General features: G+C 45.3%; 1 protein-coding gene across 2 annotated transcripts in view; it reads right to left on the minus strand.

The window, feature by feature from the left end:
- Positions 1–21,849, minus strand: part of LOC134347828 (neural cell adhesion molecule 2-like) — a 632,407-nt gene that overhangs the window by 27,206 nt on the left and 583,352 nt on the right. Inside the window, exon 16 of one of the 2 annotated variants that reach the window (XM_063050291.1) lies at positions 766–1,530. The exons of the other annotated variant lie outside the window; for it this stretch is intronic. Within the exon in view, the coding sequence (XP_062906361.1) occupies positions 1,442–1,530 (89 nt within the window). The 3' untranslated portion in view covers positions 766–1,441. Of the gene's footprint in view, positions 1–765; positions 1,531–21,849 lie in introns of those variants that run through there. 2 annotated transcript variants of the gene reach the window in all.

Raw genomic sequence — 21,849 nt, forward strand, 5'->3', positions numbered from 1 at the left:
TGAACTAGGCTTATACTCGTTGGAATTTAGAAGATTGAGGGGGGATCTGATTGAAACGTATAAAATCCTAAAGGGGTTGGACAGGCTAGATGCAGGAAGATTGTTCCCGAGGTTGGGGAAGTCCAGAACGAGGGGTCACAGTTTGAGGATAAAGGGGGAGCCTTTTAGGACTGAGATTAGGAAAAACTCCTTCACACAGAGAGTGGTGAATCTGTGGAATTCTCTGCCACAGGAAACAGTTGAGGCCAGTTCATTGGCTATATTTAAGAGGGAGTTAGATATGGCCCTTGTGGCTAAAGGGATCGGGGGCATGGAAGGAAGGCTGGTGCAGGGTTCTGAGTTGGATGATCAGCCATGATCATATTGAATGGCGGTGCAGGCTCGAAGGGTTGAATAGCCTACTCCTGCACCTATTTTCTATGTTTCTATGTTTCTATGACACTATTACAGCGCCAACTACCCAGGTTCAATTCTGTTAGAAATTTGTACGTTCTCCCAGTGACTGCGTGGGTTTCCTCTGTGCGTTCCGGTTTCTTCCTACATTCTAAAGACGTATGGATTATGGTTGATAATTTGTGGGCATGCTATGTTGGCGCTGGAAGCAGGGAGACGCTTTTGGCTTCCCCCAGCGTATCCTCGAATGAATTGGTCGTTGATGCAAACGATGGATTTGACTGCATGTTTCACTGTGCATGTGACAAATGAAGCTAATCTTTAAAATCTCTTTTTCTCATGCTGCAGCCACATCGCGGGCAGTTCCCATCGGTACATTACAGGAAGGATGGTGACAACTTTGGACAGGGTTGTAGAAGAGGTTCACCAGCGTGTGGCCTGGATTGGAGAGTGTGAACTATGTGGAAAGGTTGGACAAACCTGGATTATTGCCTCTGGAGGCTGAGGTGTGACCTGATTGAAATACATGAACACAGAAGGATATGGACTTTGCGCAGACAGATGAGATTCATTTTAATTTTTAATTTTTTTATTTAGAGATACAGTACGGTTTCAGGCCTTTCCAGCCCCCGGAGGCTGCACAACCAATTACACCCATGCGACCAATTAACCAACAAACTGGTGCATCTTTGGAATGTGGGACGAAACCCATGTGGTCACGGGGAGAACGTACAGACAGCAGTGGGAATTGAATCTGGGTTGTTGGCAGTGTAATGGCAGCATGCTAACTGTGCCTCCCGCCATTTTGTTTGTCATCATGGCCTAGCTCAGAAACTGTGGGGGCAGAAGGGCCCATTCCTGTGCTGTATTGCTGTGAGCTCCTTATTCCAAGGGAGTTGCTTGCCGTGTGAACTATTGCATCAACTTCAGATCAGAAACAGCTCAGTTTGAGGGCGAGGGGAACCTGTATGGGGCAGGTAGGCTTCATCCACACACAGAGAGCTCAGTGGAGGGCAGTGAGCGGAGGAGACACTCAGGGTTCTGGCTCTCAAAGCCGCACTATGGTGAAGCCTATGGCACAGACAAATGCGAAATGGGTGCTCAGTGGTTGGTGAGATGGCTGGAATCCATTGGTGTCTTCAATGACGTTGAAATGATGATTCACCGAGAGATCGAGGGGGAGAAGGGGATGGGTAATGGGGAGGGGGAGGAGGTAGGAGGTAGGAGAGGTAGGAAAGAAGGCACAGGTGCGTGGTGGGAGGCAAGGCAAGGGGAGGGCGGGATGTGAGTGGGACAGAGTGAGGAAGGTGGGGTCAGGTGCAGGTGGGGTCAGGTGCGTGGTGGGAGGCAAGGCAAGGGGAGGGCAGGATGTGAGTGGGACAGAGTGAGGAACGTGGGGTCAGGTGCAGGTGGTAGCATTTGGTTAGGGTGTGTATGATGGGAGGAGGGTGAGGGAGCGAGGAGAGTGAGAGAGTGTGGGGGGTGAGGGAGTGTGGAGAGTGGGGTGTGAGGAAGGTGAGGGAGTGAGGTGAAGGAATATGGAGGGTGAGGGAATGAGGAGGATGAGGGAGTGTGGTGTGAGTAGGAGAGCAGGATGAGGGAGAGTGGAGGGTGAGGATGGTGGGGTAGGTGTGTGTGGTGTCGAGGGGAGGGTGTGAGGAGGGAGAGGAGGATGTGTGTCGTGTCGAGGGGAGGGTGTGAGGAGGGAGAGGAGGGTGAGTGTGGTGTCGAGGGGAGAGTGTGAGGAGGGAGAGGAGGGTGAGTGTGGTGTCGAGGGGAGGGTGTGAGGAGGGAGAGGAGGGTGAGAGTGGTGTCGAGGGGAGGGTGTGAGGAGGGAGAGGAGGGTGAGAGTGGTGTTGAGGGGAGGATGTGAGGTGGACGGTGAGATTTGTGACAGTCACAGAGGTGGAAGATGTCAGGAAGGTGGGGGTGGGGAAGAGAAAGGAATGAACATAAATTAATAATCTTTCAATAATAAGGACAAACGTGCACAACGACTGTCACAAAACCAAACATTTCCACAGCGAGTGAACCCTGTGCCGTGAGTCCGTTGCTGGTGAAATCAGAGGAATTCCTCTATCTACTAGTTCAGCTGCTTTTGGAGAATTTATTTATTGTTTCATTTTATTCGTTTCTTTGGAGATACAGCTCACAACTGGCCCTCTGACCCCTTGAGCCGCTCCACCTGGCAACCCACCAACTTAACCCTAATCCCGGGACAGTTTACAATGACCAGTTAGCCTAATAACCAGTAGGTCTTCGGACTGTGGAAGGAAACCAACACGGTCAGAAGGAGAACGTAGGAACTCCTTAGAGATGGCGCCAGAATTGAACACTGAACTCCGACGCCCCAAGCTGTAATGGCATAGCTCTAACCGCTACAGTAGCATGGTGCCCATGCCCCATGAGGGAAACAAGGAACCAAATCACTCGCCACCTCACTATCGGCTCTTAAATTCCAAGCAGAGCAGATCATTTGAGGGAGTGCAGCGTAGGTTCACAAGGTTAATTCCCGGGATGGCGGGACTGTCATATGTCGAAAGATTGGAGCGACTGGGCTTGTATACTCTGGAACTTAGAAGGATGAGAGGGGATCTGATTGAAACATATAAGATTGTTAAGGGATTGGACACGCTGGAGGCAGGAAGCATGTTCCTGCTGATGGGTGAGTCCAGAACCAGAGGCCACAGTTTAAGAATAAGGGGTAGGCCATTTAGAATGGAGTTGAGGAAAAACTTTTTCACCCAGAGAGTGGTGGATATATGGAATGCTCTGCCCCAGAAGGGTGTGGAGGCCAAGTCTCTGGATGCTTTCGAGAAAGAGATGGATAGAGCTCTTAAAGATAGCGGAATCAAAGGTTATGGGGATAAGGCAGGAACTGGATACTGATTGTGGATGATCAGCAATGATCAGAGTGAATGGTGGTGCCGGCTCGAAGGGCCGAATGGCCTACACCTGCACTTATTGTCTATTGTCTATAATTTATTTCTGAGTGCGGTGACTGACAGAAGATAGGTCTGGTTAGGCATTCCATGTCTGGACATCAAAGACGGTAAGAGTTCTCCGACCACCATTCCTCCCGCCATTGGAATCGTAAACATTTGAAACTTCCCCATCAGGTACCTGACGCTCGCTGGATACAATGGTCTTAGTAGCTACAGACCCACAATGGGAATAAGATGTTGTGACACCCTTTGCTTGGGTAGGTTAAAAAAAGATCAAGATCAGTGAATAGCGTTGTTTGTGTCAATGTCTAACGCAATCCGAGGACGTGCTGAGGGCTACCTACAAATGTCGTCATATTTCCAGGGCCAACATAACGATGGTCACAACTTGCTGAGTCTAACCTGTAAGTCTTTGGAACGTGGGAGGACACTGGAGCACCCAGAGAAAGCCCACGTTGTCATGGGGAGAGCATACAAACCTCTTACAGGCAGCACTGGGAAATGAACCTGGATCGGCGGTGCTGTAAAGCGTAATGGCAACCGCTACCCTGTCACGTCACCCCACTGAGAATGGCATTGGAAAGACTTCCACTGGAAATATAAGGTGTGACACGCACAAAATGCTGGAGGAACTCAGCAGGTCAGGCAGCATCAATGGGGAGGAATCAGCAGACGCTGTTTCCAGCTGAGACCCTTCACTGAGACTGGAAAGAAGGAGGATGAAGGTGGGAGGGAGAGGGAGGAGTGCAGGCTGGTTTCTGATAAGAGAGACCAGGTGAGGGGAAAGGCGGGTGGGTGGGGGTAGGACGATGGAGTGAGAAGCTGGGAGGGAGAGGTAATGGGCTGAAAAAGAAGGAATCTGATAGTAGAGGACAGTGAGGAAAGGGAAGGAGGAGAGGAACCAGAGGAAGGGGAGGAGAAGGGATGAAAGGGGAACCAGAATGGGGAATTGGGAAAAATGGCAAGGGGAGGGGGAGAAACTACTGGCAGTTAGAGAAATCGATGCTCCATATCATGGACCAAAGAGCACATACTGTGTTGCAATGTTCTGTGTTCTATATTAAATGCTCTGATAAAGGCCATGTGCCAAAAGCCTTCTTCACCACCCTGTGATCCATTTACAGGGAACCATGTACCTCTGCTCTAAGAGGTTTTAGAGGAGCTATCTAGTCTGCTCTGTAGAACAATGACATTGTTGGGAGTGCGAGCAAGTTGAAAAGGTCAGCCAATGAATTCTGAAACTCTTGAATCTCTCTCTAAGTGTCTTACTGCAGGTCTGTGTGTCATATCCAAGCAATTTGCCACAAAATTGATCTGAGTATCTTTAGAGAAGGTAGAACACGATCAATAATGCAGTACAAACTTTATTCGAGGTCAGTGCAATTCTGACAGCATCTCTTGCCCTAACACGTACCTTTACCCTATAATAAAGGTCGCATGGCCCTTTCTATAATAAGCATTTCAATCAGCCGCTGCAGATAAAAGGTCTGTAACTGAGATTGAAATCTTCTCCTCCTCCCGTTTGTCTGTCCCAAACCCTCCACTCCATTAACATGAGCAACCAGGCAGTATTTGGCCGCGAAGATAATTCAATTATACAGAGCTTTCGAGCTTGTAGAAAATATACTGCGAAAATTGACTAATTCAGGAAACCAATCTTAGTCATGGACTGGTAAATCGATTAGGCTATACACTGATAAAACAAGAATAATTTGTAAGAAACCATTCCTCTTTAAGATGCAGAATTTTAATTCTGAGGCAAAGCACTGTGGCTTGCAGTACACTAGAGCTTGCACACGAAAGAGTTAAGTGCTTTCTAATCGAGCTGCATGCAAATACCATCCCCTGAGTCAAAATCAAGCAAGTGTATCCTTATCTTGTCCGGTACGAAACAGCACATACACTTAGTGGCCACCTTATACAGCTCTGGTACATAATAAAATGGCCACTGAATGTATGTCTGTGGTTCTCTGCGTCTGTAGCCCATCCACTTCGAGGTCCGATGTGCTGTGCGTTCAGAGATGCTCTTCTGCACACCACTGTTGTGACGCATGGTAATGTGTGGTTATTTGCATTCCTCTCGTCTTCCTCTCAGCTTGAACCAGTCCGACCATTCTCCTCTGACCTCTCTCATGAATTAACAAAGTGTTTTCACCCACAGTACAGCCGCTCACTGGATTTTTTTTTTTGTTTTTCTCATCAGTCTCTGTAAACGCTAGAGACTGTTGTGTATGAAAATTCTTGGAGATCAGCAGTTTCTGAGATACTCAAACCAGCCCACCTGGCACCAACAATTGTTCCACAGTCAAAGTCACTTAGATCCTATTATTTCCTGATTCTGATGTTTGGTCTGAACAGCAACTGAACCTCTCGACCATGTCTGCATGCTTTTATGCATTGAGTTGCTGCCACATGATATTTGCGTTAAACGAGCAGGTGTACAGGTGTACCTAATAAACTGGCCACTGAGTGTACAATGTTCCACAGAAAGGACTGGTGGCTGAGCGAATGTAGAAGAAGTTGCTCAGTGCAAGATCTATTTATCTTGCCTCGGTGCTGCAAGTTCCTCGATTTCACAAGCACGACAGCGGGCACCCTTCACTGTGAAGCCACAATGCTTTAATGTATTTATTTCTGCAGACGAACCGCAGCAACAAAGCTGTTCCGATCTGGGAAGAGCTGACAGTGGGCAGTACGTAGCAACACAGTGATGAATGTTCCAGCAGCTTGAAGTAATTATCAAGCTTACAGTCCAATAATCACACTCTCTCCGTAATCTTTACCTTAATAATTCCTCTGAATTACTCGCATTCTGACACACACTGAAAAGATATATTAGCCCTCGGTGTTTGTGCAAGGTGGGGCTGCACAAAATGACTACGTGTTTTGGATGGTGAGCAGTGGGCCGCTTGGTAAATTTAAACACTTTCTGACTCATCTCCTGCACTCATCAGGAACAGCAATCACTAAATGATTTATTGCAATATGCTGCGTTAACACCCTACATATGTACAGTATATGAATTATGAAAACATAAACAATTGCGCTGAAATAAATATTTCATTGCCGCATCGATTGTTCTGACGAATGTTAAGCAAAAGACTCAAATGCCAGTCTACTGGAACCAAAACCTTAATTTCCATATTTTCATATTGCAGCAGAGGCCATTTGGCCCACTGATTCTATTTTGACCTATCCCAGTCCCCCACTAAATTGCACTCAGTGCCAACTTTATTAGTTACACCTGCACACTTGCTCATTAATGCAATTATCTAATCAGTGAATCATGTGGCATCACCTCAATGCATAAGAGCACAGTGACATGGTCAAGAGGTTCAGTTGTTGCTCACGCCAAACATCAGAATGGGGAAGATATGTGATCTAAGTGACTTTGACTGTGGAATGATTGTTGGTGCCAGAAGGGGTGGTTTGAGTATCTCAGAAACTGTTGATCTCCTGGGATTTTCACACATAACAATCTCTGGAGTTTACAGAGAATGGTGTGACAAACAAGAAACATCCAGTGAGTGGCAGTTCTGATAATGAAAATCAGTTAGTGCTACGCTTCTCAGCACCAGTGACATGGGTTCAGCTCCCATCGCTGCCTCTAAGGAGTTTGTACATTCGCCCTGTGACCATGTGGGTTTCCTCCAGGTGCTCCGGTATCCTCCCACAGCCCAAAGACGTACCGGTTGGTAGGTTAATTGGTCATTGTAAATTGTCCCGTGATTAGGCTAGGATTAAATTGGCGCTTGCTGAGCAGGGGGGCTCGAAGGGCTGGAAGGGCCTACTTTGGGCTGTATGTCAATCAATCAATCAATCAATCAATAAATAAAAACACCTTGTTTGTGAGAGAAGTCCGAGGAGAATGGCTCAAGTTGGCAGGAAGGCAACAGTAACTCAAACAATCACACATAACAACAGTGGTGTGCAAAAGAGCATCTCTGAAGTACAACACATTGAAGTGGATGGGACAGGCTGCTGATGAAACATATCATCTCTTGCCTGAGAAGCAACTGGGATCCACTCCAATTTGCCTACCAGAGCAATAGGTCCACAGCAGATGCCATCTCCTTGGCTCTTTACTCAATCCTGGAACATCTGGACAGCCAAGATGCATACATCAGGATGTTCTTTACTGACTACAGCTCATCATCCCCTCAAACCTAATCGATAAGCTCCAAGACCTTGGCCTCTATACCTCTGTGGAATTGGATCCTGGATTTCCTCACTTGCAGACCTCAGCCAGAGGGAGATTAAAAATCTGCCAGGGTAGTGCCATAATAACAACCTGCATTCAGTGTCAGCAAGACTAAGGAACTGACTATTCATGTCAGGTTGAGGAAAGTGGAGGTCCATCAGCCAGTCCTCATCAGGGGATCAGAGGTGAAGAGGGACAGCAATGTTAAATTCCTCGGTGTTATCATTTCAGAGGAACTATGAGGAACTGATGAAGAAAACACATCAGCACCTCTACTTCCTTAGGAGTTTGTGAAACGTTGGCATGACATCTAAAATTTTGACAAACTTCTCTAGATGTGTAGTGGAGAGTAGTGATGACTGGCTGCATCACAGCCTGGTATGGAAACATCAAAGCCCTTGAATGGAAAATCCTGTAAAAAAAAGTCGCCGATATGGCCTAGTCTATCATTGGTAAAGCCATCCCAACCATTGAGCACATCTACATGAAATGCTGTCGCAGAAAAGCCGCACCCATGATCAAGGATGCTCACCACCCACGGCGGCTCTCTCTTCATTGCTGCCCGTAGGAAGAAGGTACAGGAGCCTCAGAACTCACACCACCAGGTTCAGGGACCGTTCTTACCCCACAACCTCCTGAATCAAAGGGGATAATTTCACTCAACTTCACTTGCCCCATCACTGAAATATTCCCAGAACCAACAGACTCACTTTCAAGGATTCTTAATCTCATGTACTCCATATTTATTGCTTGTTTATGTATTATTATTATTTATTTCCTTTTTTAATTGCACAGTTTGTTGTCTTCTGCACTCTGAATGCCCATGTTTGGTGGCCTTTCATTGATTCGGTTATGGTTATTACTCTATTATGGATTTATTGAGTATGCCCACAAGAAAATGAATCTTTGGATTGTATATGGTGACATATATGTACTTTGATAATAAATTTACTTTGAACTTTGAGTGTTGTTGCTATTACTAAGGAGAAGGTGCTTGAGAAGCTGAAAAGTCACCTGGACTGGATGAAGTACACCCCGGTGTTCTGAAAGAGGCAGCTAAAGGGTTCATGTCTGCATAAGCAATGATCTTCTGAGAAGCACTAGATTCTGGAATGGTTCCGGAGGGCTGGAAAATTCAAAATGTCATTCCACTCTTTAAGAAGGGATGGAGGCAGAAAAAAGGAAATTATAGACCAATTATAGATCGGAGGAGGAGAAGACTGCAGCGCGACACAGTGCGCACGGCCACTCCTGTAAATGATATCTGTTATCTGTCAAGTAGGGTGCCGTGCACAATTCTGATTTGATGGAGACAGATGTGAGAGTACGGAGGAACATCTGGAGAAACTTCTGAAATGCCCGCTTCGCTGCCGCTTCTACTGTGTGGTAACCGGAATTTCTGGAGCAGAAGGCCCCGAAATCCTCGGCTTTGCTTGTTTTGGCGGCCAGGGCAAGGTCGAAGGCGCTCAGCAGAGGATGGCGCTCGGGAGGCTGTATCTGAGGAGTTGGTTGGAGGCTCGAAATTTTCGGACGGATGGCTGTGGTCGGGTGCTTCCAATGCATCGGCAGTTGTTGGTGCCTGGAGGTTTATGGCCGGGAGTTTCTCCCTTTTGCCACCTGCTATCGAGGACTATCAGGAGTCGATCGGGACTTTGAGATTTTTTTTTACCGTGCCCATGGTCTGCTCTTCATCAAATTATGGTATTGCTTTGCACTGTTGTAACTATATGTTATAATTATGTGGTTCTGTCAGTGTTAGTCTTTGGTTTGTCCTGTTTTTCTGTGATATCACTCTGGAGGAACATTGTATCATTTCTTAATGCATCCATTTCTAAATGACAATAAATGGGGACTGAGTGTCCTCATAATCTAAAACAAAATAGCCTCACCTCAGTGGTTGAGGACTCAGGGTACTTGGAGGCACATGATAAAATAGGCTGAAGTCAGCACGTTTCCTTAAGAGGAAATTTTGCCTGACAAATCTGTTGGATTGAATGGAAGTGAATGACTGGGTGCATCTGTATGAAGCACTGCTCATTGGCAGCCATTTTTTTTTACACAGCACAATCCCAGAAAGTAACCAGTGATTCACTTCTAATCTTTTTCACTGTAAAGCTTTGGTTGATAGAGAAATGCTGGTGATGACAGATCTTTAACATCCATCTGAGCCAGCAAAATATATCAGGTTAAAGCTTCTCAGCTGCCACAACCATGCACTGGACTGCCAGCAGAGTGAGAGACCTCAGAGTAGGCACTGTTCATTCTAACCTATCGGCCAAGATGCGGTTGGCCTCAAGGACGGAACTGGAACTGATTTACTATTGTCACATGTACTGAGACACAGTGAAGGCTTGTCTTGTGTGCTGTTCATACAGATCAGATCATCACACATCATTGTCTTGTGTGCTGTTCATACAGATCAGATCATCATACTCTGCATTGTGGCTGACAGCAACCACGCAGAGTAAAGTGTAACAGCTACAGAGAAAGTGCAACAGCTACAGAGAAAGTGCAATGCAGGCAGAGAATAAGGTGCAAGATTGCAAAAAGGTAGACTGTGGCTGGAAATGCAAATTGTCCTGGTCATTGATTGGTGATCAGGAAGCTCAATGAGTCACGTGTGATTGGCCATGATTATGGCAAGGGAACATGCAGAAATTACAATAATCTCGGATGCAGCAAGATTGTCAAGAAAAGATTGAAAGATAAGGAGCAGGAATGAAGCACAGAGGAATAACACACACAAGGTAAACAGCTGAAGAAGAAGAATCTGATAGGAAAGGAGAGTGGACCATGGGAGAAAGGGAAGGAGGACAGGCACCAGGTGCAGGCAATAGCCTCCCTCTCCTATTGGACTTACCTTTACCTATCAGCTTCTCACTTTATCCTCCTCCCCCATCCTCCTACTTTCCCTCTCACCTGGCTTCACCTATCACCTGCTAGCTTGTATTCCTTCCCCCTCCCCACTTCTTATCTGACTTCTTCCCCCTTCCTTTCCAGTCTTGATGAAGGTTCTTGGCCCGAAATGTTGACTCTTCACTCCTCTCCATAGATGCTGCCTGACCTGCTATGCTCCTCCAGCACTTTGTGTGTTTTACTCTGGATATCCCGCAGGTAATTTGCAGAACCTCTTGTGCACGGGAGGAGTTAAAAGATGTAAAATTAAAACCTTAAGCAATGTGTTTAGTTACATGTTCCCTACCTGCAGGATTGCATGCCTACATTTCCAATTACTTCTTTTCAGAGTGTCTCAGCATTGAGTTTCACATTGTGATCACCAATTACATTATTAGCAAGGTGATTATGCCATGAAATGTCAGCAGTAATTAACTGCAGCAAGCTCCATCTATACATGTAGTAATTTCTTGGCACTACCCACAGATTTGTGGGCAGCTCATTCTGGGTCACAAATCTGTGCCAATTTGTACCCAGAAGCTTGCAGTATCCATGGCACCAATTGCCGTGTCCTTTTGTAACTCACTGAGCAAACACCAATATTACTGGTTTCTATTTCCTTTTTTGTTTGCTCTCTTTTAGCACTACTTATTTAAGTTACTATATATTTATTGTAATGTATAGTCTTTAAATTATGTATTGCAATCCACTGCTGCAAACAATAAATTTCATGACATACAGCATTGTGCAGAAGTCTTAGGCACACATATATAGCCAGGGTGCCCGAGACTTTTGCACAGCACTGCATTGTCAACGTGGAGCAGAGAAAGAGTTTGTAAATCTGGCAGGAGCAAACAAAGTTGGGAATGACAAGGGTGGATTGCTGTGGGCCAAGTGGCAGGGGAGGAGTGCCAGGGCAGGGGTTCGCATGGGTGCAGACGCGCCCAGCCCTGAGACACCAGGCAAGGTCAAGATTCCAAACAATTGGTTCATTGATTATTACAGAATGTCTCTCTGGTGCTTCCCGCTCCATCCCTGCTCCCTTCCCCTTTTCCCAACCACGATTCCCCTCTCCCTGCCCCCTTCCCACTCTCAGGCAGCATCTGGGGAGTCAGAAGCACTTAACATACCAGGCGTAACACCCTGCATCTGAAACAATAGACTTGGATCTAACTATTTCTCTACTCACACTGTACATTTTAAAAGGAGCTTCTTCCCCTCTGCTGTCAGATTTCTAAGCCAGCACTACCTCATTATTCCTCTTTAGCACTACTTATTGACTTTGTTTTTTATTGTAACTTATATTATTATATATTACAATGCACTGCTCCGCAAAACAACAAATTTCACGACATATGCCAGGGATATTGAATCTCTCTCTCTCTGGCATCCCCTCTGGCTTGACACTGCCGGACGATGGCACTGGAGTCCTGGGTCCTGGGTGAGATTTAATTGACGTGCTTTGTGATTTGGAGTCTGTATTTCACGTTATGATGTGTTTCTCAATTCTGGTCACTCCTTTTTTTGTTGCTATTTTTGTGCAATTTTCATTGGGGTGGACTGAAGTTAACCAACGACACAGATCTAGATTGACCTGAACTGAGGTGAACTGGACATGCCTGGTCTGGCCCGATGAGTTGTGATTTGGTGTTTTATATTCTGGTTTTCACTCATTTTTTTGCCATTTGTGTGATTTGTTTGTTTTTTGCAAGCTTGGGTGTTCTTTGAACGGGTTCCATATTGTTTTTGGAGTTCCGTGGATTCTGTGGGAAGATAAATTTCAGGTTTGTACACTGCATGCATAGAGTACTTTGATAATAAACGTATTTTGGATCTTTGATTCTGATTTCGATTAAGAACTCAATACTTTCAATTAACCAAAGCCAAAGCTCGGAGTAGTCAGAATCATACAACACAAACATCCCCAGCAGGGTATCGAGTTCACATTGAACATCACATACCCATTTTTACACCAATCCAACCCTAACTTATTTCAGAGTGGCACACACAAAATGGTGGGGGAACCAAGCAGGTCAGGCATCATCCACAGAGGGAGATAAACTGATGATGTTTTGAGCCAAGACCCTTCATCAGGACAGGAAAGGAAGGAAGAAAAAGCCAGAATAAGAAGGTGGGGGAGGGGAAGCTGGCAGGTGGTAGGTGAAGCCAGGTGAGTGGGAAGGTATGTGGGTGGGGGAGGTGTGATGAAGTAAGAAGCTGGGAGGTGATAGGTGGAAAAGATAAAGGTCTGAAGAAGAAAGTATCTGATAGGAGAGGAGAGTGCACCATGGGAGAAAGGGGAGCGGGCAACAGATGGAGGTGATGGGCAGGTGAGGAGATGAGAAGGGGTAAAGAAGAAGCCAGAATGGGGAACAGAAAAGGAGAGAACAGGGATTGGGGAGAAAGTATTGGAAGGTAAAGAAGAAGAAGAAGAAAGCCCTTAACTCTGAGTGGAGTCATCGGGATGCCGTCATGACAGTGTTTTTTTTAGCAGGCTTTCTTATTTTTATGAGGTTGAGTTGCTAGCTCGACGCTCAACCCAGTATGGATGGAAAGCGTGCAAGGGAGCCAGCTGGATTCGAACTTGGGAGCCTTCGCTCCGAGGTTCAGCGCTGATGCCACTAAGCCACCAGCTGGCATTGGAAGGTGGAAAGATCAATATTCATGCCACCGGGTTGAAGGCAACGGGTGGAATATGAGGTGTTTTCTCCTTCAACCTGCGAGTGTCCTCATCATAGCAGTAGAGGAGGCATGGACTGATATGTCGAATTGAGAATGGGGATTGGAAGTAAAATGGATGGCCTCTGGGAAATCCTCCCTGTTGTGGATGAAGCGAAAGTTTTCACCGTCTGTAGAATCTCTTGTGTTTATAATTTGATAATTTAATTTATTCTCCCAGCATTTCTATCAACTCCCACTCTGTCCATCACTGACACATGAAGAGTAAATTACCATGGTCAATTAACTTAGTGGCCGAGCACCACCGGTCCGTCCGCCAAAAGTAGAACTTCCTGGTGGCCAAACATTTTAATTCTGGTTCCCACTCCCAGTCCGACATGTCGGAGTCTTGTGCCACGAGGAGGCTGTGGATCCTCACCCCACCTTTTTATTCTGGCATCTTCCTCCTTCCTTTTCAGTCCTGAAGAGGGTCTCAGCCTGAAATGTCAATTGTTTGTTCTTTTCCACAGATGCTGCCTGACCTGCTGCGTTCCTCCAGCACATCGCATGTGTTGCAATCAACTTACTAATCCACACAGGTCTGGAGTGTAAGGGGGTACACATGTGGTCCGAAGTAGAACATCCAAACCCCATCCAGGCAATACTCAAGGTCAGGATTGACACTGGGTCTCTGGTGCCGCAAAGCAGTGGACTACCAACTGCACCACTGACCTACTCTAGGATGCCAACTTTCATGGGACCAGGGTTTATCAGAAGGTCTGCAGTGATTCAATGAGGGAGAGAGGGAGAAGGGGGAGAGGGGAAGGGGAGGGGGAGGTAGGGTTAGAGGGGGAGAGAGAGGGAGACTGAGGCAGAAATATGAGTTTTGACTATTTCTACGCATATGTCAGCTTTCAATTGGCAGGTTACACTGTATGAACATGTCTGATACATTTACCAGTGATAATATTATAGTCAATTATAGCAGCTGACACTCATTATTATTCAGTATTAAGCATGGCATTGCATGGCTAATCGCAAAGCTTAACAGATGGTCTGTAACTGGAACAAAGCCATTAATTGGTAGCCTAACGATATAGAAATTATGATGATAATAAGAATGTTTTTGAGATATTAGGGTACAGGTGATGAATATATTCACAGCACTAACAACTGGGCAAAACGATGGTGAGCAAAGTGTGCATTGTCTCCTAACTAAAAATAATAAACCTGCAGTAGAGGGAGATCGATGTAGGTTCGAGAGTTATAAAAGTCATAGAGAACAACAGCATAACAACAGGCCTTTTGGGCTATTTAGTGCTTGTTGAACTATCATTCTGCCTAGTTCCAGTGACCTGCACCTGGACCATAGCCCTCCATACCTCTCCCATCCACTTACCTCCCCAAATTTTTCGTAAATGTTGAAATCGAACCCCTATCCACCACTTCCGCTGGCAACCTGTTCAACACTCTTACCCTCCCCCCAAAGTGAGGAAGTTCCCCCTCATGTTCCCTTTAAACTTCTCACTTTTCACCCTTAACCCAGGACCCCTACTTCTAGTCTCACTGAAACTACAGGTTCACCACGTTTGGTCCAGCAATAGCAGTCCGTCACAAGAGGAAGCCTTTATGTTTGACATGGAGGGACATAGAGCCATAGGGTAATAGAACACAGAAATAGGGTCTCCGGCCCATCGCATCCATGCACCTTTTTGGCATCTACATGAGTTCCATTTGCACACATTAGGATCATATCCTTTTACCTCTTGTCCACCTAAGAATCTGAATAAATACCTCCTGAATGTAATAGGTCATGGGTTAAGGGTGGAAGGTGAGAATTTAAGGGGAACCTGAGGGGAAACTTCTTCACTCAGAGGATGGTGAGAGTGTGGAATGAGCTGCCAGTATAACTAGTGGATGCAATTTTGATTCCAATGTTTAGGAGAAGTTTGGATAGGTACATGCATGGTAGGAGTATGGTGGGCTATGGTCTAAGTCCATGAAAAAAGCTTTTCATTTTAGAACAAAGGAGATGTCCTCTTTTTTCAAAGAAAGGGGCTTCCTTTACTCCACCATCAATGCTGCCCTCAAATGCACCTCTTCCATTTCACGCAAGTCTGCTCTTACCCTATCCTCCCGCCACGTTGCCAGGGATAGGGTTCCTCTTGTCCCCACCTACCACCTCTGCTTCCAGCACATAATTCTCCAAAACTTCCACCATCTTCAGTGGAATCGCACCACCATGCACATCTTTCCCTCCCTCCCCCTCCAATGTCTGCTTTCCGCAGGGATTTCTCCCTACGTGACTCCCTTGTCCATTCATCCTTCCCCACTGATCTCCCTCCTGGCACTTATCCTTGCAAGCGGAACAAGTGCCAAACCTGCCCCTACACTTCCTCCCTCACTACCATTCAGGGCTCCAAACAGTCCTTCCAAGGGAGGCGACACTTCACCTGTGAGACTATCGGGGTCATACACACATTCTCCCTGTGACTGCATGGGTTTCCTCCAGGTGCTCCAGTTTCTTCCCACATTCCAAAGATGTACAGATTGTTATGTTTTGTAACTCCAAAACATAAAAATCTATTGGAAAGGAAAGCAGGCAAATCAGGAATGTGAGTCGAACTTGTTTTTACTGTAAGCGCGGTGCATACATATCACGTGGTGAGGTAATTCACTTCTTTTTACATGTAAGGCATCCGTTAGTCTTGCAAGACCATGGATCTGTGCCTGGAAAGTGTTCACTCTCCAGGGCGCAGGCCTGGGCAAGGTTGTATGGAAGACCAGCAGTTGCCCATGCTGCAAGTCTCCCCCCTCCATGATACCAATGTTGTCCAAGAGAAGGGCATTAGGATCTATACAGCTTGGCACCAGTGTCGTCACAGAGCAATGTGTGATTAAGTGCCTTGCCCAAGGACACAACACGTTCCCTAGGCCGGGGCTCGAACTCACAACCTTCAGGTTGCTAGTCCAATGCCTTAACCACTTGGCCACGTGCCCACAGATATATTTTACATATCGCCTGTACTTAATTGTTCAAACAAACAAGAATGCTTTATCACACAATATATTTACAATATTACTGAAATATTAAATATGTAACATGGATCAGTAATGGTTAGTAAGTTCTGGGCATGACATGTTGGTGCTGGAAGAGTGGCAACACTTGTGGGCTGCCCCCAGCACATACTTGGACTATGCTGGACATTAACACAAAACAACACATTTCCTTCTGCGTTTTGATGTTCACGTGACCTGTATCCCAAAAGAGACAGAATTGAGAAGAATGAAATGCAAGCTCATTAAAACACAAACACGTTCCTCTGGCTAGTCAGAGACGTGCGAGAGTCGGCAGAGAGTTAGGATGTTAAACGTTATGGGCTGAAGGGCCTGCGCCGTATGTTATATGTTGGAAATGCTGAGGAACACACGTGAAATGGTGGAGGGAGTCAGCAGGTCAGGCAGCGACTGTGGAGGGAGGGAAAAGAACAATCGATGTTTCAGGCCGAGACTGGAAAGGGAGGGGACAGAAGCCTGAGTAAAAGATAGGGGGATCAGGAGAGGCACAAGCTGATAGGTGACAGATGAGACAAGGTGAGATTTGAGTGGGAGAGTTGTCTTGAAAGGGAGTGATGGGAGAAGCTGGAGGTGATAAATGGGTTGAAGAAGAAGGAAATTTGATGGGGGAGGCAGACAGTAGGTGATAGGCAGGTCATAAGATTTGGGGACGGGACCATAAGACATAGGGGCAGGATTAGATTATTCTGTTCTGTCATTTCATCATGGCTGATCCAATTTTTCTCTCAGCCCCGAACTCCTGCTGTCTCCCCATATCCTTTCATGCCCGGACCAATCAAAAATCTATCAACCTCTGCCTTATATATACATAAAACTTGACCTCCACAGCTGCCTGTGGCAAAGAATTTCATCGATTCACCACCCTCCGGCTAAAGAAATTCCTCCTCATCTCTGTTCTAAAAGGACGTCCCTCTGTTCTGAGTCTGTGTCCTCTGGTCTTAGACTCTCACACCAGAGGAAACATCTTCTCCACATCCATTCTACCAAGGACTTCCACCATTCGATATGTTTCAATGAGGTCACCCCTCATTCTTCTGAGCTCTAGAAAAGGGAGAGAATGCTACCAGAATGGGGGAAAACAAAAGTATTTGTTCAAGTAGACTAGAGGATGCCTTGCTCTTCCATCAATAAAAAATATCCACAGTCAGATTGAGCAGTTTAACCACTCATCTCCTTGGTTTCACATCTCTTCCCGGCAGGAGGTACAGAAATCTGAATCCCCACACCTCTAGGTTCAGGAATAGCTACTTTCGTACATCCACCACCATCCTGAGCTAGCCTACACAGCCCTTACCCTACCTCAGCAATGGGTCACGTAACTCACCGTTTTATCATACAGATCCTTTACGAGTATCAGCAGTGGCTCAGTTGGTGGTATGGAGTGACAGATTTGGTGCATCTGCCCCACTTCTCAGAAGCAGATAATCCAGGTACTCAGTCCCAGTGCAGTCAGCAAGGTTATAAAGTCACAGTCAAACGGACCTTTCATCAGGCCAAAATCACATACTGATTTTTTTTACTAAGCCCGCCCGGACCTACTTTGTACCCCATTCTCGCCAGCTCCCTTCAGATCCATCTCGGCAGTGTTAGATAGTGTTTGATGGTGGATCCTGCCACAGGATAGCAGCATCCATTATTAAGGACCCCCAGCCCTCCTTGCTGCAGCCATTGGGAAGGAGGTACAGGAGTCTCAGGTCCCACACAACCAGGTTAAGGAACAGTTATTACTCTTCAACCATCAGGCTACTGAACCATTGTGGATAACTTCACTCACCTCAACTGTGAACTGATTCCACAACCGATGGATTCATAGACTCTACAGCTCATGTTCTCAATATTATTTATTTATTTATTATTTGTATGGCTTGTCTTCTTTAGCACATTAGTTGTTTGTCATTCTTTGTGAGTCGTTTTTCATTGATTCTATTGTATTCTTTGTTCTACTGTGAATGCCAGCAAGAAAATGAACCTCAAGGTAGTATATGGTGACATATACACTGAGTGGCCATTTTTTAGGTATACCTAATTCCAAATATCCAACTCATTGCATAAAAGCATCCAGATGTAGTGAAGAGATTCAGTTGTTTTTCAGACCAAACATCAGAATAAGGAAGAAATATGACCTAAGTGCCTTTGAATGTGGAATGAATGATTGGGGTAGTTTGAGTATCTCAGAAGCTTCTAATCTCCTGGGATTTTCACACACAACAGTCTCTAGAGTAGGGGTTCCCAACTTGTAGTCCATCACCCCTTGGTTTATGGTAGGGATCCATGGCATAAAAAAAGTTGGGAACCCCTGCCCTAGAGCTTACAGAGAAACAAAAAAAAAGAGAGTAGCAGTTCTGTGGGAAAAATGTTTTGTTAATGAGAGAGGTCAGAGGAAAATGGCCAGACTGGTTCAAGCTGACAGGAGGTGACAGTAACTCAGATAATCACGCCTTACAACACTGGTGTGCAGAACAGCATCTCTGAATTTTTTCTCACATCAAACCTTGAAGCAGAAGATCACAACAGATTCCACTCCTGTACTGAATAACATGGGCACTGAGTGTATATACTTTGATAATAAACTTACTTTAAACTTTCAATACACAATCATCCCACTGAAGAAGGTCGTTGTTGAATGATCCCTTCAGAACCCATCTCCTCCACCACTGCAGGTCATTTTCCCCTGAGTGCCAAGAATAAAGTTTCTACAACATTATTGGCTTTATCCCCCTCTGTGTGAAAAACAGGGCTCTTTCTCATATACCCCCTATGGCTTTTGCCGTGCAGCATGAATGTTGTATTGCTGTAGCTTCCTCTGTTTGCATGAGATTTAAGCCAGAACTAACCTTGAGAGGAGAGTCCTACAGGTCCCTAGAGTCTCCCTCCTGGATGAATGGGGGAATCTTAAAATAATACATGAGGCCCAAGGAAATATTTGTAATCAAGGATGATTACAAATTCATAGTATTTAACACAACTATTGAAAGGCCTAGATAGAGCGAACTTGAAGAGGATGTTTTCCAGAGTGGGGGGAGACTCGGACTGGAGGGCAAAGCCTCAGAATAGATGATTGTCCTTTTAAAACAGAGATGAGGAGGAATTTCTTTAGCCAGAGGGTAGTGAATCTGTGGAATTCATTGCTACAGGCGGTTGTGGAGGCAAGGTCATTGGGCACATTTAAAGTGGAGGTTGACCGGTTCTTGATTAGTAAGGGCATCAAAGGTTATGCAGAGAAGGCAGGAGGATGGTGTTGAGGGGGATAATAAATCAGTCAATAATAGAATGGGGAAGCAGACTCGATGGGCCGAACGGCCTAATTCTGCTCCTGTGTCTTATAAGTAATTAGGAAGTGAAATGTATGTGAGCTTTTGTTACAGGGAGAAGGAGAGCTCAAAACCAGTGGTAGTCTCAGGATTGCCTGTTTAGGATGGACTTGAGGAGAAAGTTATGGAGGGACACGAACCTTTGTGATTCTTCACCTTGGAGCACTTGATTTCTTGCTCATAGTGTGTAACGTAGAAAAAAGTTCCAAGTAAATTTTATTATCAAAGTACCTATATGTCACCATATGTAACCCTGAGATTCAATTTCTTGTGGGCATTCTCAATAAATCCATAATAAAATAACAACCTTAATAGATCAATGAAAGACCGCACCAAGATGGGCGTTCAATCAGAGTGCAAAAGACAACAAACTGCGCAAATGCAAAAAGAAAGAAATAATAACAATAAATAAGTAAACAATAAATATTGAGATCATGCGATGAAGTGTCCTTGAAACTAAGTCTATAGGTTGTGGGAGCATTTCAATGATGGGGCAAGTGAAGTTGAGTGAAGTTATCCCCTTTGGTTCAGGAGGCTGATGGTTGAGGGATAATAACTATTCCTGAACCTGGTGGTGTGAGTTCTGAGGCTCCTGTATCTTCTTCCTGATGGCAGCAGTGAGAAGAGATATTAATATCAATATTTAGAATAACAAGTTGGTCTTTAAACAATAAGAGTTTGAAAAATGTTGTTATTTCTACCCTGGGAAGAAAGATTCAGAATGTCTGCCCTGTCCATATCACCCATAATTTCATAAACTTCTATCAGCCTCCAACACTCCAGAGAAAACAATCCAGTTTATATGCCCTCTCCTTATAACTCATGCCCTCTAATCAGACATCAACCTCCTCTGCGCTACCCTCTACGCAATGATGCGAAACATCAGTGCTGATCTTTTTGTTCTGAGTTGGCTTCAAGGGTGATACGACCTACTCCATGTACTTATGAATTGGCCCCTGGAGTCCTGCACATGGCTGGTAACTCATTGGCTACAGCGTATGTCCAGAGGTTACAGAAGACACTGTTATAAAATACAAATACTTTATCGCCTGGATGGCTCCAGAAGAGAAAAAAGGAGCAGGCTTTAAAAGAAAGATTAGACTACTGAGGGAACAAGTCTTGCATTAATGAGAGCTGTAACCCAGTGTGATCAGAGTGTGGTATATATGTGCTCCTTGGAATGCATCAAGTTTTTAGATTGCATCAGCTGTATTATGCACTCACCCAGCTACATGCATTCATGGACAAAACAAATCAGTATTCTTCCAGAGCAAGCTAATGTGAGCTGAAAGCTGTGTCCCTCAGCAGGATCATGTATTTCTGTCTGTTTTGAAAAAGCTTAAAAGCACCAGAAAAAAAGTACAGAAAAAGATTTGTTTGAAGGCTCTGGGCCTGTACTTGCTGAAATTTAGAAGAATGGGGCGGGTGGGGGGATCTCATTGAAATTTATTGAATATTGAAAGGCCGAGATAGAGTTGTCGTGGAGAGGATGTCTCCTAGGGTGGGAGAGTCGAGAGTGTACTACCAGAGCACATCCTCAGAATAGAAGGACACCTCTTTAGAACTTAGATGAGGATAAATTTCTTTAGCCAGAGCGTGGTGAATCTGTGGAATTCATTGCCACAGTCAGCGGTGGAGGCAAAGTCATTGGCTATATTTAAAGCGGAGGTTGATAGGTTCTTGATTAGTAAGGACATCAAAGGTTATAGGGAAAATGGGGTTCAGGGGGAAAATACATCAGCCATGATTGAAGAGTGGAGCAGATGTGATGGGCCAAATGGCCTAATTCTGCTCCCATTTCTTATAGTCTTATATCATGAGGCAAGGGATTGAAATTTGCTGGTGAAACATTCTATTCAGAGCTTTGTCTTCTCAAATCTTTGCAAAACAGCAGAGTTTGAAAACTAATTTAAACTGTTTTATTTAGTGTTGCTCCACGATCTTCACACCTGGTTTCTTTCTGGAAAATTATGATTTAGTACTGGGAAAGTAAAGGCTAATATAACGGAGAGTATTGCTTAGGGTTCTGTTTACTCATAGTTCACCCAGTTAGACTGGGAACCACATTCACAAGCAACAAGCAATCGGCTGGTGGAAGTCAGTGTGTTGAGCGGTATCTGTGGGGTGTGAGGAATTGGCAATGTTTTGGGTCAAGACCCTGCATCAGGACTGAAAATATAAAAAGGACAGCTTATCCCCTCATAACCAGAAGCTTTTATTCCTGGGGCTGACATGAGGGGGCATAGTTTTATGCTGCTTGGAAGCAGGTACATGGGGGATGTCAGAGGTAAGTTTTTCACACAGAGAGTGGTGGATGCATGGAATGCACTGCCAGCGACGGTGGTAGAAGTGGACACAATAGGGTCTT

Source organism: Mobula hypostoma, chromosome 6 (assembly GCF_963921235.1).
Source record: "Mobula hypostoma chromosome 6, sMobHyp1.1, whole genome shotgun sequence".
NCBI lineage: Eukaryota > Metazoa > Chordata > Chondrichthyes > Myliobatiformes > Myliobatidae > Mobula > Mobula hypostoma.